At 39.3% G+C, this 15,937-nt stretch overlaps 1 protein-coding gene across 5 annotated transcripts in view; it reads left to right on the top strand.

The window, feature by feature from the left end:
• The window catches only part of RALGAPB (Ral GTPase activating protein non-catalytic subunit beta), a 95,559-nt gene extending 85,961 nt beyond the window's left edge, over positions 1–9,598 (top strand). For all 5 annotated transcript variants that reach the window (XM_056811915.1, XM_056811917.1, XM_056811918.1 and 2 more), the window contains 4 exons: positions 588–696; positions 3,404–3,482; positions 4,545–4,693; positions 5,396–9,598. In XM_056811915.1, coding sequence (XP_056667893.1) covers positions 588–696; positions 3,404–3,482; positions 4,545–4,693; positions 5,396–5,589 — 531 coding nt within the window. In that variant the 3' untranslated portion in view covers positions 5,590–9,598. The remainder of the gene's footprint in view (positions 1–587; positions 697–3,403; positions 3,483–4,544; positions 4,694–5,395) is intronic.
• The last annotated feature ends 6,339 nt before the right edge of the window (positions 9,599–15,937 follow it).

Raw genomic sequence — 15,937 nt, forward strand, 5'->3', positions numbered from 1 at the left:
TCATGGTTTACAGCATTATAAGTGTTTTGTTTTTAAACCCTTACCTTCCATCTTGGAGTCAATGCTCTGTATTGGTTCCAAGGCAGAAGAGCAGTAAGGGCTAGGGAATGGGGATCAAGTGACTTGTCCAGGGTCACACAGCTGGGAAGTGTCTGAGGCCAGATTTGAACCCAGGACCTCCCCTCACTAGTCCTGAGTCTCAATCCACTGAGCCACCCAGCTGCCCTCTATAAGTATTTTATGCATAAGAGTAATCATATATTTGCTTATCAGTACATTCGGCCCTCTCCTAATTATGCCTTGAGTGGGAGCCTTCATATTTAAATCTCTAATATATTTATGTATTACTTCATTATAGAGTTGATATCTGTATTTATGTCACCTCTCCTTAATAGACTATAGGTTTCATAACAGTAGGGACTACATCTTATCTAAATCCTAAGCATTCAACACAGTCTTCTGCATAAAGAATGAATATTGACATGAATAGGTCTTGTTAATAAACGGATAACTGTGTGATTATACTTTACCATTTAATCAAAGGTAAATTCCTTTGTAATTCATTTTCTTTTCTCTTCCACTTAAAGTTAAGCCCCACTTCCCGCCTAAAGAAGTTGCCTCAGGGCCGGACTCTTCCACCACTGGGACCAGAGACCAAGGTCTCTGTTGTCTGGGTTGAACGTTATGATGATATAGGTACGTGTGAGATTTTTCTTTGTACTTCTAAATGTGACAACATAATGTCAGTAATAATGACTTAGGGAGTTTTTTTGGTTATATGCTTCAAAAGCTTCAGTTAAAGCACTCCTCCACTGCTTCCTGATGATGTGCCAGCTAGGAGAGGCTCAGAGCAGGGTGGGCCAGTCCTCCAATAGTTGATGTCAACGGATTTGGAGCAGTATACCAAATTGTCTACTAAAACTGCACAGGGGTGTGTGTGGTGGAGAGCCAATATAGATTTTTCCTTAAAGTCAGAAGATTTAAAGGCATATGCCATAAAAATATCAAAAGATAGAAAATCGGGGGCAGCTGGGTAGCTCAGTGAATTGAGAACCAGGCCTAGAGATGAAGGCCCTGGGTTCAAGTCTGGCCTCAAACACTTCCTAGCTGTGTGACTCTGGGCAAGTCACTTGACCCCCATTGCCTAGCCTTTACCTTCTGCCTTGGAACCAATACGCAGTATTGATTCCAAGAGGGAAGGTAAGGGTTTAAAAAAAAAATGACAGAAAATCATGTTAGAGTGATTATAGGAAAGACAAGTAAACCAATACATTGTTGGTGGAGCTTGTCAAATGATCTAATCTTTCTGGAAAGTAATTCAGAATTATGCTAATAAAGTCCCTAAAGTGTCCACGCACACCCTTTCACTCAGAGATGCCCCTCTGAGACATTCCTTCCAAGGAAGTCAACATTAGAAAGAAAAATCTCATAGACATCAAAGTACTTGTAGAAACACCTCATATAGCAACAAAGAACTCAAATGAACCAATTGAGTAGGGGATGACGGAACAAATTATGATTCATCACTAGTGCCAACTAGGTAGTGTAGAGGCTAGAGTGTTGGTCTTAGTCAAGAAGACCTGACTTCAACCCCTCTCTCAGACAAGTTATTTGACCTCTGTGACTCTATTCCTCATCTGTTAAATGAGGATAATAATACCTGCTGCACAGGAGTTGTGAGTTCAAATAGTGAATACATACAAGATACCTGACCAAACTTAAAGTGCTCGTTATACTGTTAGCTATTAATCTGAACGTAATAGTATTATTATGCTGCCATAAAAAAATATATGTATATGAAGAATTCAAAGAAGCTTGGGAAGATTATTTTATTTGAACTGATCAAAGTGAAGTAAGCAGAACCAGGAAAACAATATATTTTATGTAGTATATTCATGTAAAATGAAAGGGGAGGAAAAGATCAAAACTGAATACTTTGTAATTGATAACAATCAAGCTTGCCCCTCAGGTAGAGATGAGAAAATATCCTTTTCCCTTTCTTTGTATAGGTGAAAAGTTTTAGGGTGTCTTAAGTTACTTACTCTGACATGTTTGGTTAATGTGTTGGTAAGTTTTATTGAACTTCTTTTTTCTCTTTTTTTCTTCATTGTAAGGGATGACCCTCTGGATAGGAGGAGGTTATATTGGGAAGTTAAGGTGATGTGAGAACCAAACTTTTTCATTTTTTAAAGATCATCTTGCCACAAATGATGCTTTAGCTAAAACTGCTGCTCTAACTTCCTTGGTTCTTCATACCCCTATAAAAGAGAAAGAAGGGGAAAATTTTTCCACCTTTATTTCCTGGAACCTTTTAAAAAATAACTGATGTCTTTTGTTTTTACATCACCTTCATTTTCAGATATATCCCTTTTGTTCCCTCCCCTCCCCAGTGAACTTTCCCTTGAAATAAAGATTAAAAAAGAAAAAAGATATTCAGCAGAACCAAGCAGCAGCCACCCCATCCGACAATGTATGGAAGACTGACTACACCCTTTTTGTTCCCCTGCCCCTCCAGCTTCTTCAGTGAAGGGAGGCAGGTTCACTTTCTCAACTCTTCTCTGGGGCCAAGCTTGGTAATTATAATTACACAGTGTTTGGTTTCGTTGTGTTCTTTCCATTTACATCGTCCTCAGTGTGTACATCGTTCTCTTGGTTCTACTTACCTCACTCTGTATCTGCATATATATGTATATATATATATGCCTTTCCTGGAATCTCTTTTTATGAATCTTTCTCCTTATAATGGCTAGGAGACAAGCCACAATTTTACTGTAACAAGTAGTCATGGTAGAGTTTAAGAGTTTAGGGAATTTTTTCCTTTTTCATTTGTAGCTGTAGATGATTTTCTCTTTACATTTATATAAACCACATAAGAATTTAAATAGATGTATGTTGGGTCAGAGGGTCCCTTGAACTCAGTGCTCTTTTTCAGACCGTGGCACCAAGGAATATTTTAAAAGGTGTTCTTTGAAGGGGCAGCTAGGTAGTAGCACAGTGGATAGAGCAGTAGGCTCAGAGTCAAGAGAATCTGGGTTCAATTGATCCCAAATACTTCCTAATTGTGTGACCCTGGCCAAGTCACTTAATTGTGATTGCCTAGACCTTGCTGCTCTTGCTCCTTGCTCTTTGAGATCCCAAAAGATTAGACTATCCCATCAATATTCCTGCCTTGAATAACCCATTTGGAGCCATGAATTAATTAACCAAAGCCTATCTTGACTTTGCTTTCGGAGAATCATAAGAGGGTTTATTATTTGGTTTGAGGTTTTTCTTGCTGGTACACATTTTGTTACTGTCTGTTGTTTAGGAAACTAAGTAAAACATGCTGATTTTTATTCACTTTCAAGTAAGCAAACAGATGTAGCAAAATTATAATTGTACTCAAATGGTGATTTTTTCCTAGAAAACTTTCCCCTTTCTGACCTGATGTCAGAGATCAGCACTGGTGTAGAAACGACCTTAAACAGTAGCACTTCTCTGAGGTAGGTCCTGCTTCTTCCCAGAGCACCATTCCTTTCTTGTGCCTCCCAACACTCCAGTATTGCACTGCTTTTCAGGGGAGAGTACTGATTGTGTTGATGGCAAAGTCTGGATTTCATGTGGGTAAAAGGTCATCCTTTTTGGGGGGTGGGGTTTTACTTTGGAAGTATGTTTTGTCCAAATCCCTTCACTTCATATCATTTTGACTCATCCTGTTGAGAGAAGAAAATTAAACTGTCCTGCCAAGAAAAATCTTGAACCTAATATTGGTAACATCATCACATTTAATAGGTATGATCTTGAAAATGTTGCTATAAATTAAATGTGAATCACATTATTTTAAACTTAGAGGAGTTTACAGAAACCCTACAAAGTGATCCCCTTTGTCCCACAAATAACTGTCCCTCGTTTCTCTTTAGAGTTCACATTTTTTCAGGTTTTGTTCCAAGAAAAGTGCCCCTTGATTGAGATGTCATTTTCCCCTTGATAATTAGGCACATATCTGACCACTTTGACAGTCAAAACTCTTTCTTGGGGAATCTAATATATGGAGATGCTCCCCAAAGAATGTCATGAAGTTTGTGTTTAGCACCTTCTAGTTTTCCCTCAAGATACTTGATCACTTGAGAGTGAGAGCACCTTCCCTGCCATTTTGCTTCTTTTGTGTTTCCCCAATATTGGGTGCTTCACTTCCCCCTTGAGCAGTTGGGGAGTTAAACCTATAGTTGTTTATTGAAACTTAATTATCCATTTGCTTCATTCCTTTGCCTTATGGTGTTAATAGAAGAACCTTAAAACTAACCTCCTTTATTCCATGTGAACCCCCACCCCCAATTCTCTCAGTTCTTTTTTGACCAGCTGGAAAAACTGGAAATGGCAGCAAGTCATGGAAGGTTGTTTCCAGCAGGCCAGGGCCTTCTGATCCCCTCCCAATCACTGCCTGTAAGCAGCTACCATAATTATGGAAAGGTATCAACTCCTTTCTTTAAGCTTACCAGTAACACCCTATGTTTTCTCCAGTTTAAGAAGTCTGTTTGTTTGTTTTCCCTCTCTCCCTTTTTAAGAACAACCACCATTGAAAAAGAAGTTCCTGTCATTTTCATCCACCCTCTAAAAACTGGATTATTCAGAATAAAAATTCAAGGAGCTACTGGAAAGTTTAACATGGTCATCCCACTGGTAGATGGGATGATTGTCAGCAGGAGAGCACTTGGTAAGGCCTTTGATAAGAAATGATGAGTTGTTTTACCATAGGATCCCAAAGCATTTTAAAGTTCTTATGGGCCTCAGAAATACCAATTCAGACTATTCCTAGCCTCCCCATTTCCCTCCATATCTTACAAAGAAAAAAACAAGCCAAGATGCTGTGAAGTTTGAAAGGGACTTGTTCAGGGTTCCAAAAGTTAGTTGCTTGGTAAAGTTAAAGCCAGAACATGGTCTTAGATCTTCTGACATCCCCCGCCCCCCCCATTCATTGTTCTTTTCGCTGCCTTTTGATAGACTGTAAAGTAGAAAGTGAGCATGCTGGGCTGACAGCTGTAATTATTTTTTTACCATTGATAATGAAAAGGTAAAGTGAAAGAGAAGGTTTAAACTTTACTTTTAAACTGAGTGAAAGTAAAGTAAAATTTAACTCCAGAAATATAACTCTTTGATGAGTAGCTATACCCCACACCTTGATCTTCATCCAGAAAATGAGGAGATATATTGATTTCCTTACAGCCCTTTTAGTTTCTCTGTTCAGTGAGTTTTGTCTCAAGTGCTTTGTTTGACCTTAAGAGGGGTGAAAATGGCACAGACAAAATTAAATCCTGCAAAGGTGCTTACAAAATAAAAGTAATGTTTTCACTCAATACCGATTGCACACACAGATGACTGACTTAACATTTGTTTAAAAATTCTTTTTGTTTTTAAGGTTTCTTAGTGAGGCAGACGGTAATAAACATTTGTAGAAGAAAGAGGCTAGAAAGTGATTCCTACAATCCTCCCCATGTGCGACGAAAACAGAAAATTGCAGACATTGTGAATAAATACAGAAATAAGCAGCTGGAGCCAGAATTTTATACTTCACTTTTCCAGGAGGTTGGACTCAAGAACTGTAATTCTTAAACCAGTCCTCCAAAGACAATGATTAGATCAGAGTTTGGTGGCTACCAGAGGGAACCATGGAAATGTTACTAGTATTGACTGGAAGAAAAAATATCACCACCAAAAAAAAGAAGAAGAAAAGCTTATCTTTCAATCACCGAAACAGAAGAGACACCATTATAAGTACAACTTTACTTAAGAAGATTTTCTGCTTTCTGGTGAGAGGAGGTCTCCCAAACACAATCATAAACCCCGCAGCAGGGTGGTATAAATTTTATCCAATATGACTTTCTTTTTTTAAAGTGACAGTTTTACTTAAATAGTACATTTTGGGAGAAACTGTAAACGGCTCTGATAAAACGTGTTCATCGAGAGACGGGAATAGCATAACATGGGTTATAAACTAGTGTTTGGAGATAGTTTCACACAGCTCACTTTTCCAGGAGGTTCAGTACAAAATTGGTTCCTCTCCTAGAATCTCCAAAGACTGATTCCCCAAATCCAGAGTTTCTTGTGCTGGGGAGAAAAGCAAGAAGAATTCTGACCTCTTATTCTACTTACCATCAGCTTTACAGAAAGAAAAATCCATACATATCTCTCGTGCAGATTTTTTTTTAAGTCCGACTTTCAAATATTCATCTTTATGTATCAAAAAGACAACAAATATGTCCATGTCACCATCATTCTACTCGTTTTTACAGAACATCTGTCTAAGAACAACCACTGGTTACCACAGAAGGAAGCCGTCAGTAGCATATCCAGAGTAGGGTCCTACTTTCTACATTCCTGGCAGTGTAGAAAAACACCAAGTGAAAATTTACATAAAATCAATGAAGTAGTCACTCAACCTGTGCCCAGTTCAGTGTAGCAGAAAGAAGAAAGGTGTTTATAAAAACACTGGGAAAGGAGAATTGAAATGTTACAAAATTACTTGTTGGTTTCAATAAATTTCAGCTCACAACTACTGTTGAAAATGATTTGGCTTCAGATCTATCTTTATATCAGGACCCAACAGAAAAATGTATACTGAGAACATGTGATTAGAAATTTTGAGAGTTTGAACTAAATCGCAGTGATGCAACTATAGTGCAAAAAGTGATTGCCTGTGACCCAGGAATGTACCGGCATTAGTAACCACATTTCTGGGTTCCTAAAAAAAGTATTTCTGTTTGTCATTCGTTCTGTGTTCTAGGCTTTGCTAATCTAAAGATTTGCTACAAATTAAAATACCTACTATGATTTTAGGCATTCCCCCTCTGCTGGACTTCTACTTTTCTTCCCACAATGAAGGGTTTTTTGGAAGATCTAAAGTATTCTTGTTGTGATTCCCATAGCACTGGAAGACAGTATTCTTTCTCTTTTCTTCCCCTTATCATTATTGAAGATTATTTTATTTTCGGGTATTTAAGTGACCAATTTAGAGTCAGAGAATATTGATCATACTTCTTTCCACTGATATTTTTCACCTTTACACAAAACACTGTCATTAGATATTGTGTTCTGTTTGGTTTTATGTTTAGTTTAGCTTTCCCCACCTACCTTCCTCTGCTCAGGTCCAGATCATCTTATTCAATAAGGTATGTGATTTGCCCTCTGCAGGCAGAGATGTGAAGTAGACAGCTTTTGTTCTAAGTTTGCCCTGCAGGACCTTTTTTTTTTTGTCTTTAACATCCAGGTCATTTCTTCCTACTCACCTTGTTTCCCCCCACTAATACAATAAAATTCTAATGACTGTTTCTTTCCTTTCAAGCTGAATCAGAATTAGACATTTTCAAATTACTAATGTAATGGGGGAAACAGATGATCCGTTTGTTCCATCATGAAAATAAAGTGACTGTTTCTGTGAAACCATATAGGGCATCAGGGTTTGCACACTGCAAGGAAAAACTGATCTTACCTTTTAGTTTAATCAGTCAAGAAGACTGTAGGACTGACATCTTTTGAAATCCTAACATTTTAAAGTCATTGCCCGATGTCATGCTTATCCAGTATTCTTCAAATAAAACTTAATTTTAGCAAAAGTGTTGCTGTCAGGAAAATCTGTATTTATAAAAAAAAAAGAAAATGTTCCTGACCTGACTTCCCTTTTGCTAACATTTCTGGCATTTCTGTGTAATGTTTCCTCTCTAACAAATAAGCCATGAAGGGCGCCATGTTTGTGAAACAGGAGTTTTGTATGTTGTTAGTGGAAGAAAAACAGTGGGGCTCAGTGACCTTTAAACCCTGAAAATCAAAAACCCCAAATCTATGTCTTAAGCAAAAATGGAAGTAAATTCTGCCTTAGTCCCCAGGGGCTCTCCATGTTGGATCACATTACATGACCTAGAGGTGGGGTCAAAGTAACTGCTCACAGCCACAGAGGAAGTGTCGATCTGAATTCCTAGATGTTTGCACAGTGTCGGGTTGAGTGCATGATCACTGCTCTTGCCCACCATCTCTACTATATAAAGACCATTTTGGTTAATTTGGCCTGTGACCAGAATATTTAGTCCACTGATTAAATGGCATGGCCAGTGCATGTTATCACCTGCCACATAAGAAGTCTTTACTATTCCATACAACTGCATATGCTCAGTAATCACTTTTGAACATCAAAAGCTACTTTAGTTTACTTCATCTATAATAGATTTGTCTCAAAAATATATTTAGTCACCATAAGTGACTTTGCTATAGGTAACTAATGGGCTGTTTGGCTTACACTGGAGGATGAATGTGTTACATGAACAAAGGGTAGAGTTGCAGAATTCAGTTCTTAAGGCAGCCTCTGTAACATACATCATACATACACACGCACACACACATATTTCTGAAGGTAAATTACTGCTATGATGTCTTCTGGAATAAACTGCCATGTTTCTTCCATTGTTAGTAGCAGTTCTGAAAATGAACAAGGATGAGTGATGGTCAGTGTTCTCATGTGTTAATGCCTCTCTTGACTACTTATCCTCGTATTTATTTGCTCTTTCCTTCATTAACCATTCACTCCATTATCCTACAGTTTCTCCTATGTAGACAGTATAATTATGCAATGTTTTTCTTCTCCCCTTTTAGTATTTTCAATTCTGAGGAGTTGTTTCCATCCCTCTCCTCCACCAATCCCCTTTCAAGAAATGCACGGTGGTTAGTAATGGAAAATAATGAATGTTGGCTATAGATTGGCCAGGTTATGAGGCCTTCACAAACTGTTACCTCTTCCGCACTTGTTGGGAAGTTTTTGCTGCTTTTCAACTACCCAAAAGCATCTGTAGAACTTAATATTATTGGAAAGTTGCATTTTGCTCAGAATGGCGAGTACAGCTGAGCTGGCTGGCAGAATATATAATTTTGTGATTTTTCACACTACATACTTATTTGGTGATTAAATTTTTCCATTTAAATTAAAAAAAACCATTTTCAGTCCCATTTAAGCACTGGATTATATCTTCCTGAAAGTATTGTCTTATGCATTTAAACCATCTCAAGTGCTTTCTGTCTTTAGAGAGTCGCTGCAAAGACAAATCTTGGGAAATACTATTTGTAGAACAATGAGTCAAACTGAGTTTCTCAGCAGATACATCTGCTTCACCAACAATACTCGCTCTCTTACATTGTGTCCCTAAACTAATTTTCTTTATTAAATGGTTTTTAACAAAGGGTGTCGTTTGAAATTCCACATCTCAAGACTTGTCTCTAGACGTGAATGGAGGGCATCTTTCTCAGGCTTTGTAGTTGTGGCTGGCAGTGAGCAGTAGCCATTATTTGCTTGAAATCACAATACAATTTGTATGAACTTCTGTATGTTGCCAAGACATGATCTTTTTGTTGTTATTGTATTTTCTGTAAATATTTCTGGCACTAAGTTGTAAAGTAAAGACAACATGTAAATATGAAGATGTGAACTCTGTTCCCTCCTCTCTAGTATTTTATCTCTTTGTTAGAGAAGGCACAGAAGCTTGTTTGTATTTATGCCGATTCTTTGTCCAGAAGAAACACATGGAATATTGAATGTAACACATTTAGTCCATTAAATTTTAAGGAGATTCTTATCTAATGCCCTGTGTGCTTTTGGTTAGAGGCTCGATCCTTCCCGCTGAACTCTTTCCATTCCTTGCTTGGACCCTGTGTGCACAGAAGTGTTTTGAGCTCATTTTTGTTCACTTTGAGCGGGATTTGTGGGCAACCCCCTTGGAGAACTGGAATTCCACAGCCAGGATTTTGTGCTATCCGTAGTAGAGTATCATGGAGTTCTCAAAACAATTCACCTTTAATTTACCTTTTTTTAAAAAAAACCATTGCCTTCTGTTTTAGAATCAATGAGGCCAGATTGAACCCAGGATCTCCTGTCTCAAGGCCCGGCTCTCAATCCACTGAGCCACCTCCCCCTTATTTCACCTTTATTTTTTAAAATATGAACCCCATAGCATTTTAGGGATTCATGTCACATAATCATTCAACCTACCATTGAGTGTCTTGTCCTAAAAAGGTGAGAACCACTTGTTTAGATGGACTGGGTTGGATTATATTTAAGTTCTAGGATAGGAAATTGCCTGTTGGACTGATTTTAGGTCTGGGTAGAGGGAGAGAGCAGTTCTGAGTCACTAAAGTGATATTCTCAAAAGTGTAAGGCTGTCACATCCCACCCCCACCAGATAAACTCCACCGACTGCCTGTCCCCTCCAGCATGGAATACAGAATGCTGTTTGGCATTCAAAGCCCTCCTAATCCCCCTCCTACCTTTCCAGTCTTCTTACACCCTAGTTCCCACCACGTGCTCTTCAGTCCGGTGATGCTCGACTTCAGGCAGTTTCACAAACAAGATGCCCCATCTTCTAGCTCCTGGCATTCTCTCCGCCCGCTCCTCCTCCTGACCTCCCTGGTTTCAATCAAGTCTCAACAAAGCTCCCTTCTTTTTCTGGAAGGCTTCCCCAGACTTCTTAATTCCAGTGTCTTCCCTCTGTTTTTTATCTGCTAGTTAGCCTGTAGACGGCTTGCTTTGTCTCTGTTTCCTTTCCTCCTTGAGGATGCGGCTGGCCGTGTGTCCCTAGCACTCAGCACATTGCCTGGCAAAATTTAATGTTTATTAATTGATCATTGACAAGTTTCCAATTCCATATACTCAATCAATGGAGGGCAACTTGGGGGTCCAGAAACGTATTTACTGAATTTCTACAATGAGGAAGACCTTGAACAATATGTGGAAGGGTCGCTTGGTAGCACAGTGGATAGAGCTCCAGGTCTGAGTTGGAGAGACCTGGGTTCCAATGTGGCCACTTCCTAGCTGTGTGACCCTGGGCAAGTCACAACCCCAGTTGCCTAGTCCTTGTCACAGAGCTGATACTAAGACAAGATAAGGGTTTAAGAAAATGATAGATGCAAAGAAGAATAAGAGACAGTCCCTGAGCCAAGGGGGAGCTGACAATCTAGCTTTTAGAAAAGGTTTCTCAGTGGAGGGCAAAGCTGAACCCTGGAAGATGAGGAGGCTTTAAAGGGAGTCCTACAACAAGGCAGGGGCAGGAGCCACCTTCCCCATGACATCCCTGTGAGGCACCCCCACCCCAAGCCAGCAGGGCAGAGGTTCTGGGTCAAAGAATGCAAGTTTCGTTGTTATGCATGGAAAGGAAGGATAAAAACCAGGCCTGGCAGGCCCAGATCTCGTGACACTATAAGGTGATACAACCCAACAGGTCCTACAAGTACTACTAGCCCGCTTTACAGATCTGATTGAAAGATATTCCTTGTAAGCCTGAGAATCAAGTTGCCAAACTGTGAGGGGCACAGACGTTTTACACAAGCAGAAAGGCGAGTCCTGGGGAGGGATGGGCCTGTGTCACAGTCAGCCTCTCAACTTCTTCCTGCCTCAGTTTGCTCAACCACAAAATGGGGCTAGCAATAGCAGCTCCCTCTCACAGTTGTGGGGATTCCATGAGATAGCTGTAACGTGCTCAGCCCGTTGCCTGGCACCTACCACGCTTGTCCCCTCAAGCCCCCAGCTTTCTCTGGGCTTTGTCCATTCTGTCTCTGATGGGTCTGAATTGAAAGGAGAAGCCAAGTCAGCCCATGCTCTGCTAGTGATCCCTGGTGGAGAAAAAAAGCAAAAAGCAATCAACCTCTCCTGGAAAACATCCAATAACGTAGAGCCTGCTGCCTCACAGAGCAATCCTGGACATTCAGAGGCAGCTCTTGATTTTTCCTTACATTGAAATAAAATAGCAAATGCCCCACACGGCTCCTAATCCTGTCCGGCCTCAGTGAGCGATGATCCTTCTGTACTCTTGAGAGCAATTTTGAGTCCAGGGATGTTGGGAGAGTGGATTCAACACCCAACAAATTCCAGTGAAAGTGTGAGCAGATGACCAGAAATGGACTATTAAAGGGACAATTGGCCTCACTTCCCCCATTACCTCCACTCAAAACACAACTGCATCTCCTTCCAGGATGTTTCTTGGGTCCGTCTCTGCCTCTCCATCCAGACACAGTAACCTCCCTAGTTTGATCCCTCCAAACCTCCCACTTGGACTCTTGGAATAATCTCAAATGGATCTCCCTACTCCAACTCTTCAGTTTGCCAGTCCTTCCTCAACACAACTTCCAAAGTAATCTTCCTTTTTGAATTTTTAAAAATTATTTGATCTTTTCCCAATGATATGTAAAAATATTCCACATCCACTCTTAAATTTTGAGTTTCAAATTCTCTCATTCCATTCTTCTCTTCTCTCCTTCGACTCCCTCCTCATTGAGAACACAAGCAATTTGATGTTATACCAGTACAGTCATGCAAAACTTATTACCATATTAGTCATAGTGTGAAAGAAAGCAGACCAAAACAAACCAAGAAAAACAAAGTTTTTAAAAAGCATGCTTTGATCTCCAGTAGTTCTTTCTCCGGAGGTAGACGGCATTTTTCATCACGAATCCTTTGGAATTGTCTTGGATCATCGTATTGCGAAGAATAACTAAGTCAATCGCACAGTTAATCATCATGCAATATTGCTGTTATTTGTGTATAATGTGTTTCTGGTTCTGCTCACTTCACTTTGCATCAGTTTATATAAAATATTTCTAGGACTCTCTGAAAGAACTTTGTCATTTCTTATAGCACAAGTTTTCCATTACAATCATATACCATGATTTGTTCAGGCATTCTCCAATTGATGAGCATCTCCTCAATTTCCAATTCTTTGTCACCACAAAAAGAGCTGCTATAAATATTTTTGTGTATTTTCCCCATTTTTTCTATCTCTGGATTACAGACCCCATAGTGGTATTACTAGACCAAAGGTTATGTCTGGTTTTGTAGCCCTTTAGGCAGAGTTCCAAGTTACCCTCCAAAAGAGTTAGATCCACCAACAATGTATTAGTGTCCCAATTTTGCCACATCCCCCCAACATTTGTCATCTTCCTTTTGTCATATTAGCCAATCTGATAGATGTGAGATGGTACCTCAGAGTTGTTTTAACTTGAATATCTCTAATCAAAAGTGATTTAGAGAATTTTTTTCAGGCGACTTTTGATTTCTTCTTCTGAAAACTATCTGTTCATAGCCTTTTATCAATTGGGGAATGTCTTGTATTCTTATCAATTTGACTTAATATGTTTAAGAAATGAGGCCTTTATCAGAGAAACTTGCTGTAAAAAAAAAAAATTCCCCCAATTTTCTACTTTCCTTACAATCTTGGCTGCTTTGGTTTGTATATACAAATGCCTTTTAATTTAATATTATCAAAATTATCCATTTTCTGTCCCAAAATGTTCTCAAAGTAATCTTCCTAAAGCACAGGTCAGACCACATCTCCAGTCTCTGGGCCTGGCTCTCAATCCACTGAGCCACCTAGATGCCCCTATTCCCAAGTTTTTTATATATGCAATGAAGAGTTTTTGAAGGTGTTATTTTTGGTAATAAAATCATATAAAGAGAAAAGCATTTCCAAATATTTATTTTCAAAATGGGCAGGTAGGTGCTTTGGACTTGGAGTAAGGAAGATTTGAATAAATATTCAGTCTCAAAAACATCCTGGTTGTGAGACCTTGAGCAAGTCACTTAACCTCTCTTTGCCAATGAACAAAGAAATTGCCACTTTTGTATTTTTGCCAAGAAAATCCCCTGGTCCATGGGATCATGAAGAGTTGGACCTGACTAAACAACAATAGCAACAAAATTTTTAAATGTTCTCTCTATACCACAACTTTCTTTTAAAAAAGGTGACTTTCTCATTAATTTTTTAAAATGTTTCCTTTGTCTTAAAGAGATAAATGATGTGCCTTTTTTGTATCCCTTGCCTTCTGCCTTGGATTAGTACTAAATATTTTCAAAAAGGCATAGCTGGGGGGGGGGGGCACTGGGGTGGCTCAATGGATAGAGAGCCAGGTCCAGAGACAGGAGGTCCTGGGTTCAAATTTGGCCTCAGACACTTCCCAGTTGTGTGACCCTGAGCAAGTCACTTAACCCCTATTGCCTAGCCCTTACCACTCTTCTGCCTTGAAGCCAATACACAGTATTGACAGAAGGCGAGGGCTTAAAAAAATATACATTCTTGCAAAGAAGCTCTGGATAGGAATACTAAAATTGTGATGGCAAGGTAACAGTAAGGAAATGGCAGAGTTGATAGTTTTCCTCTTCCCAGTGAGAGCTCTTCATCAGCCTGCTTATTTGGGAACAGTGATGATGGCCTAATGACATCTGACAAAAAAGATTCAGACTTCACAAGATTATCTGAAATATGGATTTGTATCCATTATTATTTACCAATGAACTTCACTTAACCAAGGACAGGCAGCCATCACAATTAGGAAGTCATTTAAAAACTTAGCATTTTGAATACCAAGAATACATTTTAAATAAAAATGCTTTATATAATAAAGTAAATAATAAATGTATAATATAATAAAATTAATAAAATTTAAATATTTTTAATTTTTTAAATAAATTCAGTGACAAATATTTAGAAGTTTCCTTTTTTTTTTAACCCTCACCTTCCACCTTAGAACCAGTACTGTGTATTGGTTCCAAGGCAGAAGAGCTGTAAGGGCTGGGCAGTGGGGGTTAAGTGACTTGTCCAGGGTCACACAGCTGGGCAGTGTCTGGCATTTGAACCCAGGACTTCCCATCTCTGGGCCTGGCTTTCCGTCCACTGAGCCACCCAGCTGCCCCCTAGTGTACATTTTTTAAATGCTCAGTAACTTTTTTTTGAGGGGGGAGTAGAATCCTGTTTGTTATTCTCCTCTCTCTCCTCCCCATCCCAAAGATATAAAAAACACCAAACATAAAAACAAAATGTTTTAACCAGTACACACGGTCAAGGAAAAACGTTTCTGAAAATGGATGTCCCAGTCTATACCTTGAGTGTGGACCTCACCAGGTGGGCAGATAGCTTTGGGAATCCAGGTCCGGCACTAGATTGAACAGAATTCTTACCTCATCCAGGCTGTTTCTCCTCACAGCTTTATGACTCTATAAATTTTAGTTTTCCCAGTTCCACTCACTTTTTCTCTTCACTTCATAAAAGCCTTCCCAGGCTTCTGGAAACTGTCTCTTTTATGGTTTCTTCTGGCACAATCATTTTTCATTCCATTTCTATGACACCATTCGATCAGCCACTTCCCAAGTGATGCCACCCCTTTGGTGTCCAGTTCTGCTATTACAAAAAGAGCTGCTATGTCAGAAAAGCTGGAAAGAGCTGCATGAACTGATGCAGAGTGAAATAAGCAGACGGGGAGAACACTGAACACAGGAACAGCAATATTATCCGATGATTATCCTGTAAGAATTTGGCTACTCTCTGCAGTGCACTGATCTGGGACAGTCCTGAAGGACTTCTGTTGGGGAACAGTCTCCACCTCCAGAGAGAGAACTATTGGAGTCGTCTTTCACATCAGTGTCTCTTTGGTTTTATTTGGGGGTTTGGGTTAGCAATGACTTTGCTCTTACATCAATGGCCAATAAAGAAATATATTTTGCATGACAATAAAAATAAAATTTTAAGAAATCTGGACAGAAAGTTGCTATATTTTTTGTACATATGAATAAAAATATAGTTGTTGGGCTTGTTTGGTTGGGTTTTATTTAGCTACCGTGGAGAAAAATGAGAATCCCAGAAGGGAGAAGCCTACCAGTTGGGACAGATGAGGCAATGATATCTAACTACACGGAGAAGCTGGAGTCCTTTTACCCTGCAAATGCAAATACCACAATAAACATGACCAATAGGGAGCTGATCACTAAAACTGATTAGGAAGCAGTAAGGGGCCCTTATTGATGAATTCAAATCACCTGGCTCAGATGAACTAAAATTTTCAATAACGTAAGATCTGACACGTCTAAATCGCGTTGGGATGTTTGCAGGTACTGAGCATGTCCACACAGAAAGTCCCCTCCTCCGCTTACACAGGAAGC

The sequence above is a fragment of the Monodelphis domestica genome, chromosome 1 (genome assembly GCF_027887165.1).
Source record: "Monodelphis domestica isolate mMonDom1 chromosome 1, mMonDom1.pri, whole genome shotgun sequence".
In the NCBI taxonomy this organism is placed as follows: Eukaryota; Metazoa; Chordata; class Mammalia; order Didelphimorphia; family Didelphidae; genus Monodelphis; species Monodelphis domestica.